At 33.7% G+C, this 18,402-nt stretch overlaps 1 protein-coding gene across 3 annotated transcripts; it reads left to right on the top strand.

Annotated features, from left to right (window-relative positions):
- Nucleotides 1–653: 653 nt before the first annotated feature.
- On the top strand, nt 654–14,358 carry LOC142358418 (uncharacterized). Of its 3 annotated transcripts, none has more exons than XM_075409819.1 (3): nt 654–848; nt 10,956–11,958; nt 13,982–14,358. In XM_075409819.1, exons 2-3 carry the CDS (start codon nt 11,122–11,124, stop codon nt 14,165–14,167), a joined length of 1,023 nt encoding a protein of 340 aa, XP_075265934.1. In that variant the 5' UTR covers nt 654–848; nt 10,956–11,121; the 3' UTR covers nt 14,168–14,358. The 3 variants fall into 3 exon arrangements, with proteins under 3 accessions (XP_075265934.1, XP_075265933.1, XP_075265932.1); XM_075409818.1 differs by having other exon boundaries at nt 10,942–11,958; XM_075409817.1 differs by having other exon boundaries at nt 10,933–11,958.
- Nucleotides 14,359–18,402: the final 4,044 nt, after the last annotated feature.

Genomic DNA, 18,402 nt, shown 5'->3' with positions numbered 1-18,402 from the left:
GTCTTTTTTGTCAACCTAAATAGGTTTTGTAGACTTTAATTTCAAAAAAGTGTTTTGGGCTTTCGTATCATGGAACGGGACTGGGGATAACAATGATTTTTATTTTGAAATTTTACAACTGGAGCAGCGGTCTGCAAACACGCTTCAACTGATATTCGGCTATCGAAAATGTTAGCCAAGTTCTATTGCGGTAGACCACAGGGGGGGGGGGTTCTCTTACTAGGTACCAAGGGGGGGGGGTGAGGGGTTAATTAATAAAAACTTCAAAATGAATATCGAATTTTCTTGGAAATTTTGTTCATCTATTTGTTTTTTTGCTCTATTGATCTAAAATAATGATTTATTTTCCGGTTTTTTGCTACTAGACTTTTTATTATTTTGTTTGTATTTGTCTTAGAGCAAAACTGGAACGCTGGTTTTTCTCGTTGATAACTTTGAAGAGTATGCTTATTGCCTCTTTTAATAATTGAACTCAAACGTCGTTAGAAAACCACCTGATTTCAGCTGCTTTTGTTACACTCGAACTTTATCTGAAGGCCATAAATTTTTCATTAACTTTAGCAGATGAACACTGCCGACCGCACTGAAATTTCGAGTCTCTTGATAAGTGTAAAATAGAGCTTAAAAGCTGCAATTTATCCATAGATAACGTTTAGTATTCAGTCTTATTTGTGTTTTATTGATTTTATGTAAAACACGTGCATTAGGAGTTGAGAAACCAGTTTCTGTAAAGGCTTTCCCTCGCGGACAGTTTGTTATATAACTTATCTTTATTTTACGCCACTTTTCAGACCCGACAGTTCGTATCAACGTCATTGTTTGTGATATACAAAGGAACGATTAACCTAGTTTGTTATACTAACTAATTAATTTTAAACAATGGACTATATAATAAATTATGCTTTATTGAAATATTATAGCTACCTTGAGAAATTTTAGCAACTTTAATTAAAATCTGTTGGTAGGAGCGCTACTCGTAATTGAAATTTTCTGTAAGAACTCTTACGGCCAAATTAGACAAAGCCGTACAAATTGCTGGTGTCCCACTTTTTCACCCCTATTCATATAACCCCCTATCATTTAACCCCTCTATCTTTTGATCCCTTGATCATTTCACCCCGATTTTAATCTTTCAATAAAATAAATATGATTAAATTAGCAATATAATCATTTGCTCATGCCTCGTGGGCCATGACCACGCATCAGTGGCCCATGGGACTTGATATGCAACTATAACATCCGATCGTGGGATTAACTTATCCAGTTAATTATGACAAAACATGCCTTTAATGTCGACTGCTAATTGGCAGGATGAAGTGATAGGTGTAAATTGATAGAAAAGTTAAATGACAGAGGGGTGAATAAATCGGAGTTAAAAGAATAGGGGAGAGATGAAGTAGAACCCAAATTGCTATGCATTTAACGATATCTTTACCTTATGTACGCATAATCTAAGTAGTTTCTTTGCTAATTTGTGTGCATACGTTTAACTCTCTATGATGTTGCGAATATTTTGTCTGCGACGGTTTTTTTTCTTGGAATACTTTGCTGTTCAGAACTGTTTTGTCTGGGACCGTTCGTTTTGTTTGTTCATAAAAAAATTGGGAAGTCAAGATCCAAAAAACCTATATTTTGATTATTTCGATCAAGGAAAAAATGTTTAGCTTCAGCATCAACTTGAGCAGTTGGAAGTGCGAGTCATGGCAGAGTCACAAATGACTAACAAGTCCATTTTATTTTTTGTATCTTTAGAATTTTGAAAAAGAGCTTTGTTTACATCAATGATAATTTTTGCAACAGCTTTGGTTTTGGTTTCAGAACTTAGCATTGCATTATAGAATCAGAACTCAGCACATTAAGAAGTTACTTTTTATGTAGACCGTTTGTTTTAATGATCAAATACATCCACATAAAACGAATATGAAAAGGAAATGGAAAACAGCAAGAAACATAACTAAGTTGCAATTCATATTTCGTTAATCATTTCAATTACGACTAGAAGAATTTAAAAAAAATGTCATAAGCAAAAAATAAATCAGTCGTCCAAAAACATGGCGAGCAGGTTTTTTGCTTAATCAACTCATTCTTCAGTTTAGTAAGGTATTCATAAGGCTGTATGCTCTTTTTCAACGCAAGGAAAAATGTTTGGTGTAACATTTCACAAGGCAGCAGATAAGAATAAAAATAAAAGCTCTCTGTGTCCCGAAATTTCCTGTATTTGCAAATTTTCCAACAAAATGATTAAATGTTTCATTTTCCTCACTAAGAAAACGCCTTATCTATCAAAATTCAGGACAAATTTTGTTCGGACAAAAAATTTCACCCAAATGAAAGGGATAGTTTGATCACTTTTTACGGAATTAAAATTAGCGCTAGTCTCCGAAAAAGGGGATTTTTTGGAAAATTTATGCATCAGTATATTATTGAGCTTCTTTTTCTTGAAATACGCAGCAAGCTAACAAAAAGTCGAGTTATTTTACCGAAAAATACTAATGCGAGTTATTTGGAGCCCCAAAATTCCAACTTCATTGTTTTTCTTAATTTTTCAAAACCTTCAAAAGATGCTAATTACTTAGAGCAAAGATAAAATTTTCATTAGCGAGAACCAAATGAAATTGACCAAATTTGAGACAAGTAGAGTGGAATTCACTTCATGGCAGCATAAACCTCGTATTTTTCCATCTGTTTTTTGTTATTTCTTTCCGAACCGTTCTGTGGTAGCAAACTTTTTACTACATTATTCTAGAAAGCAAATTGTCGTAGGATCATTTGCTCCTCGTTCAGTTTTTGCTCCTCGTGTCGTAGGATCATTTGCTCCTCGTTCAGTTTCTGCTCCTCGTGTCGTAGGATCATTTGTTCGTCGTTTTTGAACGAGGAGCAAAAGGAGGAGAGAGGAATTGGGTTGTAACAGTATTAGTATGAAAGATAATGTCAAAAAACTTAATTCCCGAAAATTTTAACCAGAAGGTTTGTATATACACTAACGGTTACATCAAATCAGTAATAAAGACGGCCAAAGCTTCTTAAAACAACTTAAATCTGGGAAAGGTATAATTTTAACAGTTAAATTCTTCAAAAATTTATAGCCAGTACACAAAATTAAGAGAGAATTATTCGAGTTCTGCCTGAGTGTTACCAATATCTGATGTTTTCAGTATTTAAAAAATATACGTTGTCTTTTCAATCCGTCAAACAATTCGGTTTCTACAAGTTCCGCCTTCAAATCCATGCTTTTTGTTAGAATGGCTGAAAAAGACTTTGTTTTCATTCCTTCCGAATAAATTAAAAATCTAACATACTCTTATTTTGAGAAGATTTATCAACAACTCTCTCTAATTGGACAAGACAATTGCACTCTATGTCTTCTTTATTATTGGATCATTTGAATATACTATATTTTTAAGTGCATAACAACGACGTGTTATCTGCAAAAAGAGTAACATATAAAAGTTTCAAAATTTTCACATATTTTTGTCAACAAAAGTAGCATTTTTGACCCCTCTATTACCTGTGGATTATATTTAATTATCTGTTCAACAACTATTCATCACTGTTACGGAGTCAACTTTGCAAATAAGAAGAGAACATTTGAGACTTTTGATCAAAACGTCTATCTTCTTAAGTAATTTTCAGAGGAATTCTTAACAGGTTCAATTAATGGTTAAAGGATTTGCTGATAGTTTGGAAAATTCCAAGATTGTTCGTTTTCAGTGCTTTGTTAGGGCTATATTATCTTAAATAACCAAAAATTTTTTGTAGGCAGTCTTTCAGCCGTCTGTTTTGTGTATGTATATTTGCCATTTTGACGTACGGCTCATTAAAACTATGTTGTGAAATCTTTAATTAGAAAACTTCAGGTGATTTCTTATAGGGGGTTTTCCCAAAAACGAACGATGTATATGTCGTACAGAAATCGTTTTCTGTAGTCCAATGTTTTTTGATAGGCGATTTGCCAATTTAAAATGATACGAATTTAGAGTGTTTTCGCGGTGCGTTTCCACTACTCAAATTGGATTTACTGAACTATTCTTTTTGAGCCTCACTTTTTAATGATATTCGCGTTGCGAATGTAGCGTGAAATTCTCGTCTATTAATTCGCTTAGCGAAATTATTAATTAGATAAGATATTTTGAATTGAGCGGTTCGCGGAGCGATGTTCGAAATAAGAGACTCAACTGAAAATTGAAATTAGATTATCGTGAATGGCAAAAGAAAATGTACAGAAATTTGATCAGCAATTTGATCATATACTATCACAACTTTAAAAGGAAATTTGCGGCAAAATAAAATTAACAGACAGCATGATCAGACAATCAATCGCAACACTTAAGTAAACAAATTTTATAGGTATCAACAAGAAGATTTGATCTTCAAAATTTAGAATGAACAAAATAAGAGTGAAATAAAAAAAAACTGAACTAAATTAAGTTTAAATGAAATTAAGGGGTTTAGTACTGCAATTGACTCCTTCAATTGTACACCTATATCACATTTACCCCTCAGTAAAAATAAACAACGAAGTATGTTTAAGATAGAATTAATAAAATATGAACTGGTTACTACAAATAATAGAATAATGTTTGTGAATAGTTTTATGCCTAATCAGAATCACTTCCATAAACACATTCCGCCGTGACCGTGCCTCAGCCGCCCGTGGGACTTGATATGCAACTGTCACATCCGAATGTGGCATTAATTTATCCACCTATTTATGACAAAACATGCCTTTAAAGTCGACTGCTAATTGGCAGGATGAAGTGATAGGTGTAAAATGATAGAAAAGCTAAATGACAGAGGGGTGAATAAATCGGAGTTAAAAGAATAGGGGAGAGATGAAGTAGAACCCAAATTGCTATGCATTTAAGGATATCTTTACCTTATGTACCGCATAATCTAAGTAGTTTCTTTGCTAATTTGTGTGCATATGTTTAACTCTCTATGATGTTGCGAATATTTTGTCTGCGACGGTTTTTTTCTTGGAATACTTTGCTGTTCAGGACTGTTTTGTCTGGGACCGTTCGTTTTGTTTGTTCATAAAAAAATTGGGAAGTCAAGATCCAAAAAACCTATATTTTGATTATTTCGATCAAGGAAAAATTGTTTAGCTTCAGCATCAACTTGAGCAGTTGGAAGTGCGAGTCATGGCAGAGTCTCAAATGACTAAAAAGTCCATTTTATTTTTATTTTTTGTATCCTTAGAATTTTGAAAAAGAGCTTTGTTTACATCAATGATAATTTTTGCAATAGCTTTGGTTTTGGTTTCAGAACTTAGCATTGCATTATAGAATCAGAACTCAGCACAACAAGAAGTTACTTTTTATGTAGACCGTTTGTTTTAATGATCAAATACATCCACATAAAACGAATATGAAAAGGAAATGGAATACAGCAAGAAACATAACTAAGTTGCAATTCATATTTCTTTAATCATATCAATTACGACTAGAAGAAATTAAAAAAAATGTCATAAGCAAAAAATAAATCAGTCGTCCAAAAACATGGGGAGCAGGTTTTTTGCTTAATCAACTCATTCTTCAGTTTAGTAAGGTATTCATAAGGTTGTATGCTCTTTTTCAACGCAAGGAGAACATTTTTGGTGTAACATTTCACAAGGCAGCATATAAGAATAAAAATAAAAGCTCTCTGTGTCCCGAAATTTACTGTATTTCCAAATTTTCCAAAAAAATGATTAAATGTTTCATTTTCCTCTCTAAAAAAACGCCTTATATATCAAAATTCAGGACAAATTTTATTCGGACAAAAAACTTCACCCAAATGAAAGGGATAGTTTGATCACTTTTTACGGAATATAAATTAAGGCTAGTCTCCGAAAAAGGGGATTTTTTGGAAAATTTATGCACCAGTATATTATTGAGCTTCTTTTTCTTGAAATACGCAGCAAGCTAACAAAAAGTCGAGTTATTTTACCGAAAATTACTAATGCGAGTTATTTGGAGCCCCAAAACACCAACTACATTTTTTTTCTTAATTTTTTAAAACCTTCAAAAGATGCTAATTACTTAGAGCAAAGATAAAATTTTTATTAGCAAGAACCAAATGAAATTGACCACATTTCAGACAAGTAGAGTGAAATTCATTTCATGGCAGCATAAACCTCGTATTTTTCCATCTGTTTTTTGTTATTTCTTTCCGAACCGTTCTGTGGTAGCAAATTCTTCACTAAATTATTCTAGAAAGCAAATTGTCGTAGGATCATTTGCTCCTCGTTCAGTTTTTGCTCCTCGTGTCGTAGGATCATTTGCTCGTCGTTTTTGAACGAGGAGCAAAAGGAGGAGAGAGGAATTGGGTTGTAACAGTATTAGTATGAAAGATATTGTCAAAAAAACTTACTTTCCCAAAAATTTTAACAAGAAGGTTTGTACATACACTAACGGTTACGTCAAATCAGTAATAAAGACGGCCAAAACTTCTTAAAACAACTTAAATCTGGGAAAAGTATAATTTTAACTGTTAAATTGTTCAAAAATTTTTACCCAGTACACAAAATTAAGAGAGAATTATTCGAGTTCTGCCTGAGTGTTACCAATATCTGATGTTTTCAGTATTTAAAAAATATACGTTGTCTTTTTACGTCAATCCGTCAAACAATTCGGTTTCTACAAGTTCCGCCTTCAAATCCATGCTTTTTTTCAGAATCGCTGAAAAAGACTTTGTTTTCATTCCTTCCGAATAAATTAAAAATCTAACATACTCTTATTTTGAGAAGATTTATCAACAACTCTCTTTTATTGGACAAGACAATTGCACTCTATGTCTTCTTTATTATTGGATCATTTGAATATACTATTTTTTTAAGTGCATAACAACGACGTGTTATCTGCAAAAAGAGAAAAATATAAAAGTTTCAAAATTTTCACATATTTTTGTCAACAAAAGTAGCATTTTTGGACCCTCTATTACCTGTGGATTATATTTAATTATCTGTTCAACAACTATTCATCACTGTTACGGAGTCAACTTTGCAAATAAGAAGAGAACATTTGAGACTTTTGATCAAAACGTCTATCTTCTTAAGTAATTTTCAGAGGAATTTTCAGAGGTTCAATTAATGGTTAAAGGATTTGCTGATAGTTTTGAAAATTCCAAGATTGTTAGTTTTCAGTGCTTTGTTAGGGCTATATTATCTTAAATAACCGAAAATTTTTTGTAGGCAGTCTTTCAGCCGTCTGTTTTGTGTATGTATATTTGTCATTTTGACGTACGGCTCATTAAAACTATGTTGTGAAATCTTTAATTAGAAAAATTCAGGTGATTTCTTATAGGGGGTTTTCCCAAAAACGGACGATGTATATGTCGTACAGAAATCGTTTTCTGTAGTCCAATGTTTTTTGATAGGCGATTTGCCAATTTAAAATGATACGAATTTAGAGTGTTTTCGCGGTGCGTTTCCACTACTCAAATTGGATTTAGTGAACTATTCTTTTTGAGCCTCACTTTGTAATGATATTCGCGTTGCGAATGTAGCGTGAAATTCTTGTCTATTAATTCGCTTAGCGAAATTATTAATTAGATAAGATATTTTGAATTGACTGGTTCGCGGAGCGATGTTCGAAATAAGAGACTCAACTGAAAATTAAAATTAGATTATCGTGAATGGCAAAAGAAAATGTACAGAAATTTGATCAGCAATTTGATCATATAATATCACAACTTTAAAAGGAAATTTGCGGCAAAATAAAATTAACAGACAGCATGATCAGACAATCAATCGCAACACTTAAGCAAACAAATTTTATAAGTATCAACAAGAAGATTTGATCTTCAAAATTTAGAATGAACAAAATAAGAGTGAAATAAAAAAAACTGAACTAAATTAAGTTTAAATGAAATTAAGGGGTTTAGTACTGCAATTGACTCCTTCAATTGTACCCCTATATCACATTTACCCCTCAGTAAAAATAAACAACGAAGTATGTTTATGATAGAATTAATAAAATATGTACTGGTTACTACAAATAATAGAATAATAGTTGTGAAAAGTTTTATGCCTAATCAGAATCACTTTCATAAACACATTCCGCCTCGCGAACCTTCATTGTGTTTCAGGTCCTTCGTAGTTCGGAGAGACGTAATACTGTGTCGGGTACGTCTGTATTGAAGAATAGGGACCCTTTGTCTCGAAGGTGCTGAAGTTGATGATAAATTGGGTGGGCAAGTTTGCGTTGAAGCCATTGATTCGTCCGATTCTGTTGTAGACGTTGACAAACTTTTCCGTTTATTCAGAGGTTGTAGAGCTTCTGTAGCTTTTGTAGCTGCTTTCCGTTTTGGTCGTGTCGACGGCTCTGCAATTACAATCGACGTTTGTGGTAGGGCCATTGGTGGCGCAAAATATTTGACCGTTTGTAAAAGTTGCTGTGGCGGTGCGTCTTTTTGGGTTTTGTTGGCATGCGCACCCGTAGTGCTATCGACACATTCGAATTAATTCCACTAACATCGTCCGCTATTCTTTCATGCTTTATTTTTCTTTAAATTTTGACTTTCTGGTTGGTCTGTAGTTTCAGAATTTTCTACATTATGAATACGAGTATGTTGACGAGATTTTTTTTTGTTTTATTGAATTTTTTCCGACATACCATTGCAAAATGATTGAACAGGTCGTAGTAATTAAATTTCTACCCAGTGCGGGGCAAACGTGGCGATGTGTGGGAGTCCAATTCTGGCCGCAACCTCTACACATACCAATTGCTACTCGATTGAATTAACTACTGCTTAGCCCATTTGTTCGAACATTCGCGCCGCAAAATCTACTCACTGATTGTATTTCATTGAGTGAGTTGCTTTTAGTGTTGTTGTTGTTGGAAGATATCAGAGAGCTCTCTATGGGTCTACTGTATCTCGAAGAAATTTTCGTTGAATATCATCGTCAAGCATATTAGTGATGAAGATGTCTCTGATTATCACTTCCTCACGATTTTCCAAATCACAGTTTTTCCGCTAATTTTACAAGAAAGCTGTAAATTCGTTCTACCGTTTCGCCCTTCTTTTGTTTTCTCGATAGAAATACATAGCAATCAACTGTGAAGTTTCGGGTTCGTATGAAAGCTATTTCCATCGTTTCCCAAAGTTTTAGGGTAGAGAGATCATACACGTTATCATGGGGAAATTTCTGTGTCAAAAGACGTCGTCCTTCCGTCCCAATACTGAGGTAGACAAGTGAAACGCACTTCTGGTCACAGAGTGACCATGGTCTTTTGCCGCAAAAAACACCTGCTTCAGTGAGTTTTTGACAATTCAATTCCCATTGAAGTTTCAACTCACTGTTACGAATGTGACGATTTCGCTCACTGTGTTGGGTTGCGTCCTCGATGGCCAGTTCTTTTTTTCGGCTCCACTGGTAGACTTACATGAGTCGGCTTCGGTTGTAGAAGTGTGTCCAACGTTATAATCTCTCTTCCATGAATCTCTAGATTCACCTGGATCGCCAACTTTCCAATCGTATTGATGGGTCTGATGTAGCCCGTTCTCAAAACAGTTCGATTGAAAGTGGGTTCTTGCTTGATTCATGGGCTGACTGCGCCATGTCTTACAGAAATCGTTTTCTGTAGTAGAGTGTTTTTTTTTCTAGGGGATTTTCCAATTTAAATTGTGATGAATTTAGAGTGTTTTCGCGGTGCTTTTCCACTACTCAAATTGGGTTTAGTGAACTATTTTTTGGGTCTCTTTTTTAATGATATTTGCGTTGCGTAGCGTGAATGTCTTGTCTATTAATTCGCTTAGCGAATTTTATTAATTAGATAATTTTTTTGAATTGAGTGATTCGCGGAGCGATATTCGAAATAAGAGACTCAACTGAAAAATTAAATTTGATTATCGTGAATGGCAAAAGAAAACATACAGAAATTTGATCAGCAATTTGATCATAAAATATCACAAAAAAAATTTGCGGCAAAATAAAATCAGCAGACAGCATGATCAGACAATCAATCACAACACTTAAGTAAACAAGTTTTAAAAGTATGAACAAGAAGATTTGACCTTCAAAATTTAGAATGAACAAACTAAGAGTGAAATAACTAAAATTGAACTAAATTAAGGTTAAATGAAATTCAGGGTTTTAGCACTGCAATTGACTTCATCAATTGTACACCTGTATCACAGTATACTCAGGGCCTTACCAGAGCTCCTCTAACTCCTAACGTCATTTTGCTTCATTTAAAATGCTGTTTTCCTAAAAATTGTGTTGCAATTAAAAAAATCTTCTATGTTGCCCAAACACTTCCTGTAGGTTGAAGACAATTGGTTAAAAGGTTGATTTATAAGCCATGAAATAATTTCAAGGCTTCGTAATATAAGGACAACCAGGACCAGAATGCTCCATTTTGATTAGTTTTTTTAATATCTATACTGATATAATTTGATAAACGCTGTCCATTTAACCAAATAAAAAAACATGTGCAAAGGCATTTTCTTAAATATTTGACATTCAAGTTACCAAACAAAGTAAACAAAGTTGAAGTTTTGGTGCTGCAAAATTATTAACATTGATTATTGATATGATATTTGTTAGTTATGTCTAATTTGAACGTTTTTAAGAGAAATCATTGCGTTATGAGCACACAAAAACTATAACCGAAAACAGAACCTATTTAAATTGAATGACCTTTGCAGGGAGAATATTATGATCTACGACATACTATTTACAGATTTAAGAAATTCTATTTCATATGCTTTATTATGATAAGTGTTTTCCTTCGATAGTAAATCATCATAGAGAACGCTACAGTCTTGATTTTATGCAATTTTTGATCGATTTTTTGATCGAAATTTATCAAAGATAAATTTATCCGTAAACATTCATTGAGGAAAATAGTTCTTCGGGAATTCAAGTTTCGGGAGAACAATTAATTTTTTAAAAATTAAAAATCAATAAAAACTACCATTGTTTTGCCCTACGACAACTTTTTTGAAAAGAAAATCTAGTTATTGTGTTGCAGCATATGTTTTATATTACATACGTATATAATACTCTGTATCAACCTGCAATCTATATTTCAAACTTCATTATTTCCAAAAGATATTCAATTAGAAGCCCTGATTGCAAATTATTAAAATTATTATTCAACCTGATACTGTTTTCCTTATTCTGAACAATACTGAAGTATGAACAACCACAAGCACTCGTCCTTTTTGCTATTTTTCCAGCGATTTTGCTTAAAGCCGTTAGTAGCTGCTGTTGTTATTTTTATAAGCGTCTATCTTGCTTCTGTTATTGCTGACCAAAAACTACAGTCATGGTACCTAAAAATTCCACAAACGTTCAGTTTATATTCTGCCATCAAACCAGCTGATAACCGAAAGATTTCCATGTTAGATGGATGTTTCCACATCTTCCTAGACATTGGGGCAAACTGGGCTATTACCACCCGAAAATTATTCGAGCCCCACTTGTACCCCGGCTCTCCATCTTTGACGTACTTCGACAAATATTTTGGACCCGATCGTCTGGAAAAATTATCAACAGATCCGAAATATATTTGCGTGGTCGGATTCGAAGCGAACCCCAGACACACTAAGAAACTGAAAGAGGTTGAAAGAGTGTATCAAAAATGTGGTTGGAATGTGAAAATGATGACAGAAACCGCGATTTATGACCAAAAAGGAGCTGTTGTGACTTTTTCACAAGGATCCTGGCCGGACCAGAACCGAACGGATGTTGTCGGAACAATTATTAACCCGAAACACTGGCGATTTTCCAACAAAAAAGGCTACACAGCATCAGTTCCGACCATTCGGTTAAGTGATTTCTTTCACGAGCACATTTTGAATCGGTTGCCTAACAAGCGTCAAAGTGAACTGAAGGAAGATCCGAAAATAGTTGGAAAAATCGATTGCGAGTCTTGCGAGGTCGAGTTGCTGTTTGATTTGATGAACAACGGATTGTTGATAAAGTTCAACTATATGATTGTCGAGTACCACCACGCAACAGTGTTAGAAAAAGTATGTAAAAGCAATTTCAGCGGTTGTTTTGTTCGATATTTTCTTTGTTTTCAAATCAGTGTTCATGTTTTGATTCAAGAGCAATCATCTATTTGATTACGTAAATCTATTACGTTTAGTCTAAAATGATAAAATTCTGATCAATTCTTCAACCTCAGGCTTGTTGAAAAGAAAATAAACGCTGATTCGTTCTTAAAACTTTATGCGCTGAATTTTAAGGATCAAGACCGAGTAATTGTTTTCACGTACATATTTTTTTCTGCGTTTTTTGTGATTTCGTTGAGGTTTGTCTAAATTGTTCTTTGTAGCTTTTTTCTTCTACTGTAGAATCATAAACTCCTCTGACAAATAGAAAAACCCAAGTGACACCAAATCAGTTTGTTGCCATGTTAAAACAAAGCTAAACAAAATTACTGAAAAAATGAGCTCGGTATAAATATAGACAATCCGTCTATTAGAAAAAAGTCTGATTATAATTATTGGGAAATTATTTAATGGTTTGAAATTCAGATTTTCTGCAAATTTTCTAGGAACATATCAACAATTGGCTTGAGTCAACTCGAAAATCATATTTACTATAAAAAGTTAGCAATGTTAGACTCCACCCTTGATCAATCTTCAGGATATCTCAGATTGACAGTCATACTTTTTTATCAAGTTGAAAACAGTAGGAGAAAATTACTTGTTTTGAATTTTTTCATTCAAATTAGCTTAATAAAACCTCTTTGATGTCGCTTTTCTGTGTTTTGCTCACAGTAGATGTGCTATATTATACAAAGAGATAATTATACGATGATGCCAGACTCCGCAACGCTTTTATCAATAGTACTGTCACAAAGTCGATACAAAATTGTTGAAGTTAATTTGTAAAAATTCAGATTAGTTTTGTTTTTCATAAAAATGCAATGGATAACTTTCGAACAAACATAACCAGGCTGATGTTGTTCTTGTTTTTTTAAGCTTTATTGCCACGCTTTTGTTTGGAAGTCACGTTTTTTAAAGTACAAAAATATCACTTTTTTTAAAGTACAAAAATATCACTGTTTAATTGAGTTCTGCAGTGAAGTTTTTCCCTAACAAAGCTACATTTGTGAAAAAAACGAGTTTATCCTACTCAATTCCATTTTGATCAAGAAAAACGAAAACGCGTCGTCATGCTCCATGATAACCAATCAAACCCGAAAAACTCATCTGTTCTTTCATGCAGAAAAGAATCTTTGCAAATCTTTGGAGAGAGAGAAATATGAAATTTAAGAGGTCATCGATATATTCAAATGTTAAAAGAAAAATAGTTGTCTCTTTTTTTGCTTTGAACTGCAAACAAAAAACGATTGACTCATTAAAACGTTGTTCATTAATTATTTTAATACGGTCACAAAACTTCAAAAGTTATTGACTTTGTTTGAATGATTCTTTGTTTAACGTGACAGCTTTTATCTTAATTATTCTCAGAGAACAGAAGATAGGTGACTGAAAATTAAATATAATCCAACCTAATTAAAGCTTTTTAAAGCTGTTTAAAGATTTTCCAAGCTTTCATTTTCCAAGTTTTTCCAACTGAATTTTGGAAACTTGTTTGTGCACTTTATGTTCGCTATGCTTAACCAGGATTAAAAATTCCAAGAAACTTGAGAAATTTGTCACTAGAAGTGTGATGGTTGAATAAAAATTTGCAACTTTGTGGAACATTACTGACAAATTGCAAATTATTTTGCATAATCAATTATCAGAAAATTAATTGTTGTACGGAATTTTGAAAGAAAAAACAATATTTGAAATTTCAATTTTCTCGCCTACAGTTAGGAGAGATCAATATCAAATAAAAATTGACAAGAAAAGTTTGTCAATTGACGCATGTATTTTTTAAAAAAGTTAAAAAAAGAATTAAGTGATCTATTCTCTTTCAGTCCCAGTGCTTAAATCGCACCCCAGTGGGGGCAGGGGGGTGGGGGGGAGTGTTTAGGGGTGGGTCCGGAAACGAATAGATTAATTTATGCACAGATTCAATTTGTTGTGATTTTAGGGAAGAAAAAAGCGAACCGAAACAATAAAAGCTATGGTCGAGGAGACGGCCAGATATTGCGGGGAGAAAACCCAAAACGGCACTCCGCATTGCAAACTGGAACATACAAGCTCAGATGACGAAGAGTATCGAGAGTCTCAGTTCCCTTTTCCTGAATGTGGTAACAAACAGAGCAATCATCGGTAAAACTGAAAACAAAAATAAATAAATAATGCGGGGTTAGCACCTGGCTCATAACTCAGTTATAGCTCATATTAATCTCCTGATAATCATACAAAATATCATAAACATGTCCTTATCTTTTTTTTTCTGATGATTTATAAATTCTTAGGATCTTTTCCGTTTGTCTTTCCACCCCCCCCAGTACGTTACGGGCCCCCTAGTTACAGAGCACGTCATAACACAGTAACTCATCATCTGAAGATATGGCACGTGCGTCTGGGGGGTGCAAAAATATGCACCCACTAAGCTGGGGCTTGGGGGGGGGGGCACAAACGGTAAAGATCCAATCATTGTATATGATTTCTGTAGTTTCATTCAAATATCGTACTGAAAAAAGTGCTATGATTTACTCGACATCATATGCTATCGTTGGCGGTTAATCAGGACAGATCAAGACTGGTAAAGTCACATCCTAACACCATTTTATGAAAATCTTGAGTTCTGAAGCGAATATGAGGCACGCTATATTTAAGTTTGTCTTATGTTGATTTTCACAGGATGAGTAGAAATAAGCGCTGAGTAAATAAACTATAGCGGGAGGGGTCTCTTTTAAACTTGAAACATCGGGAAAAAAGTTTAATCCTCTTTCGTAGCGAAACTTGTGAATATGACCCAATTTATTCCTAATTATGAAAAATTACCGCAAATTTTTGACGTGTTCTTTGAACGTATTTCAAAACTGTTCATTTAATTATCATCTTGGCTCGTAAATATAATGAAGTTCATTAAGAATATGTTCGTTTGTTTCATTAAACTATCTTGGTTAATATAAATTCATTTTCCTCAAAGTTCTTTTGAAAGTAATGAACCTGGAGTCTTTATTGAAACCAAAGCAACATGACAACTGATGGTTGCGAGCGATATAAAAACACCACCCTAGTGCATTTTTGTTCCACTCAAATTCCGCTCACTGCTTCCACCACTTTTCAACGATTCCGTTCGTTCAGGTCAATATCCGCTCATTCATCTCTTGCATTTTTCTGAGCGGAGTTTTAGTGGAATTCTCGACTAGGGCAAACGATGAAAAATGCCGAAGAACATAGCGCCAAATAAAGCCAAAAAAAGTAGTTTGTTTACAAAATAACAGTTGACAATGAATGGGTATTACTTTCCAATGGGTTTTTGCCGCTAGTGGTTTTTTAGCTTGATAATTGTTCACAATACAATACCACAGACGGGGTTATTATCGATTCTCTGACGTTATTAAGCGACTCAGTTGCCTCTTAGTTTGACCTCGTGTATCTCGACATGGCGAAAGCTTTTTATACCATCAATTTTGATATCATACTTTTTAAAATTAAGCCGTATTTGATAATGCTTTTTAGAGGTTTTTTTCAGATTTGATTGTTTGGCATCAAAGAGTTGTAATACCTTGGATAAAATCGGACTTTCAACCAATCACCAGATGTGGGCATCATGGATCAATTTATACAGTGTTTGTTTTTTCCGATTATTTAAATTGTTACTAAACATGTACATGCTTTAAAAGAAAAAACGATTGTGACAGCTACCCATTTTTTGAGTTTTCTGTTAAAGGTGATTTTGTGCTGAATGGTCGTTAAATGGTGTTTTTTTATTAGCTTCATTTTCAATTTTGAGTTGTTTTTGTGCACCAAATAGCTCTAGTTTTGATTTTTTGCAAATAGCAACTTATGACCACGACGATGAGTTTCCGCTATCTATCTCAGTTGATATAGAAATTGATATTCCACGAAACTGATACTCCAATATTTATCTTTAAAAACAGTTATAGCGCTTTCACTAGCGTTAGCGTCTCTTACAATAGAAATTTTTAGCAGTCTAGAGTTATTAATGTCCCTCAATTTTGTACAAATTCACTTACATTCTTCCCTATGGATTAATTAAATTCGAAATGCTAACTATAAAGGACAAAGCCTCTGTTGAGACCTAAAAAGAATAATAAGCTGCCAACATCGGGTGTTTAGGCAAAAGAAACCTTTGCTCAAGAAGAGCCATACATCTGGTGTTTACAAATTGAAAGAAGTTATCTTTCCTTGCAATTCCGCTCAAATTTTGGTCCACATTTTCAATTTCAAGCTATGGAGCCCTGATTATATCATATAAGTTTTCTTAAAGCTTTTATTTCGAATTTTTTCTAAATTGGGAAGATTTGTTTTGTTTATTTCATTGCAAAACCAAACATAATTGTTATAATATTGCTGTCTGTAGTTCCAGTTTGCATTTTTTTGAAGTGTTACTTTTGTTTTGCAGGAACGAATTCAACGAACTGAAAAAAATGAATCAAACTGGTGGTCCACATTGCGACTTCGAACATACAAGTGCAGATGACGAAAAAGTATCACAAATCGGAGTTTCCTTTCCCCAAATGTGGGATAAACTGAACAACAGTCCAAAAAATTGAAGAATAGGCTACGGATTAACTAAAGCCGCTCTCTTCGGCTATAAATGTACACCATAATTTGTCATGTGTGAAATTATCAGCAAAATTCAATTTGTTGTTCCCTTACCTAACTCTCAGCCGAGTTCCGTACTGAGTCAGAGTCTCCGGCCGAGGATTTTCCCCAAAAATAACGGGGAAAAGAGTGTAAAGAGTGTACAAAGAAAAAAATCACACCACTATTACTCCGCTCAATTAACAGTGGAAGAGTGTAATTATCAGAGTATAATTTTAAAAAATAAATGTGGAAAGTGGTAGTGAGGATCGATCCCCAGACCTTCCTTAAGTCCGACATATTATTTTCGCGTTTTGCATTAACCATTGCTCCAACTGCTAAAACAATTTAACTTTTCATTTTGCCTATAGTGGTAATTCTATAAGAGTCTAATTTTTTCTCAGTCCACCCTAAATTAAACACTTCGCAAAGAATGTAAAAAAGAGTGGAGAACAAAGTGTAAATACAGTGAAATTAAATTTTGTAGTGCAGTAACACCATATTCCATACATATTATCAGAACTTCTCAATAAAAGTCGGCTGATTGTTTTATTGAGGTTTCAAAATTTTTCAAAAATTTTGTTTGTATAACTTAAATAAAGATGGCTGTTAATATGATATCTATACATAAACCTGAAATTTTCTTTTGAGATTTTGATTGTGTGCTTTAAAGTTTCAGACGCAAAAAAAGTGGCTATAGTCACCAAAAAAAGAGCAATGCTGCTCATGAAAAGATCAGTCTGAAATGTGGGGTATAATAAGAAAAAGGGCAGCTGAAAACAGGCTACTGTAGGCCTAATGCTGTTCCACTGCGATTACGCAGAAACTACAATTATTATTTTTATATAAAGAATTTACTGATAATACTCTAATAATAGTTGACACTGAACTTTAACCATTATTTCGATCTTGCTGAAGGACAAAAGCCAAATGATGATTCAGAAGTCAAATTGAGTTTCGAATATTCTCAAATGCCGTTTTCACGCCCAGAGTGAAAAAAAAAGATTGTAAAAATTAAAAAAAGAAACTAAAGGAGCCACAAAGACAAATTGTTGATATTTTTGTATCACTACCTGCATTACCTAATTATTCCTGTCTGTTTTTTTTCTAACCACTAAAATTTGACATAAAATTTGCATGATCCGGAAATTCATACGTGTTTTAACTATCTCGATCGTTTTTAAAACTTCATTCAAAGATAATACACCTTCGTGCAGACTTTGACTGATTCTATGCGAGAAATTTTTGGAAGGGGCTGATAAAGCTTGTTTGACCATTGCACTGTTACCGTTTCCTGCACTGTTGTATTTGGCTCCTTGCAGGACTATTTTGGGCAACCGACAATGTTTTTATTCTCTTACTTTTCAATGCACACTTTTGTCCTACCTTGAGCGCTCCAAGGAAACCTGTGACACTAATATCTGATCAATAAATGGCTGCTGATGTTTCAATGCAAACTTGACCTCTGATATTAAACTAATTTAAAAATAGTAGCTCAAGACACCTCATATGCTTAAATTATTTACAAAAAGTTAAATTTGATTAGAATTCACAAATATCATTAAATAGTATTACCTACCTTTCATCAGAAAGTCAAATTGTTGAAAAACCAGCGCTTTTAATATGTGAAGAATTCAAATTTTCAAACTTTGAAATCCTTTGCGTTTTGAACTTCGGTAAAAAAAAATTCAATTGTACTGTAGAGTGAATTCATATCATAAAAACTTATCAAAACTTTTTGCGTAGTTGCAGGAATAAGTAGACTTAGACTGAGGAATTTTCCTG

Source organism: Convolutriloba macropyga, unplaced genomic scaffold (genome assembly GCF_964194025.1).
Source record: "Convolutriloba macropyga unplaced genomic scaffold, txConMacr16.3 SCAFFOLD_5118, whole genome shotgun sequence".
NCBI classification, from domain to species: domain Eukaryota; kingdom Metazoa; phylum Xenacoelomorpha; order Acoela; family Convolutidae; genus Convolutriloba; species Convolutriloba macropyga.
The sequence above is the reverse complement of the archived record's forward strand: the minus strand, read 5'-3'. Positions and strand labels throughout refer to the sequence as shown.

Excerpts from the sequence above, each read along its gene's own strand:
- LOC142358418 (XM_075409819.1), top strand. The coding sequence starts at position 11,122 with ATGAACAACCACAAGCACTCGTCCTTTTTGCTATTTTTCCAGCGATTT. Across the intron at positions 11,959-13,981 it reads ACGCAACAGTGTTAGAAAAA|GGAAGAAAAAAGCGAACCGA; the intron begins GTATGTAAAAGC and ends TTGTGATTTTAG.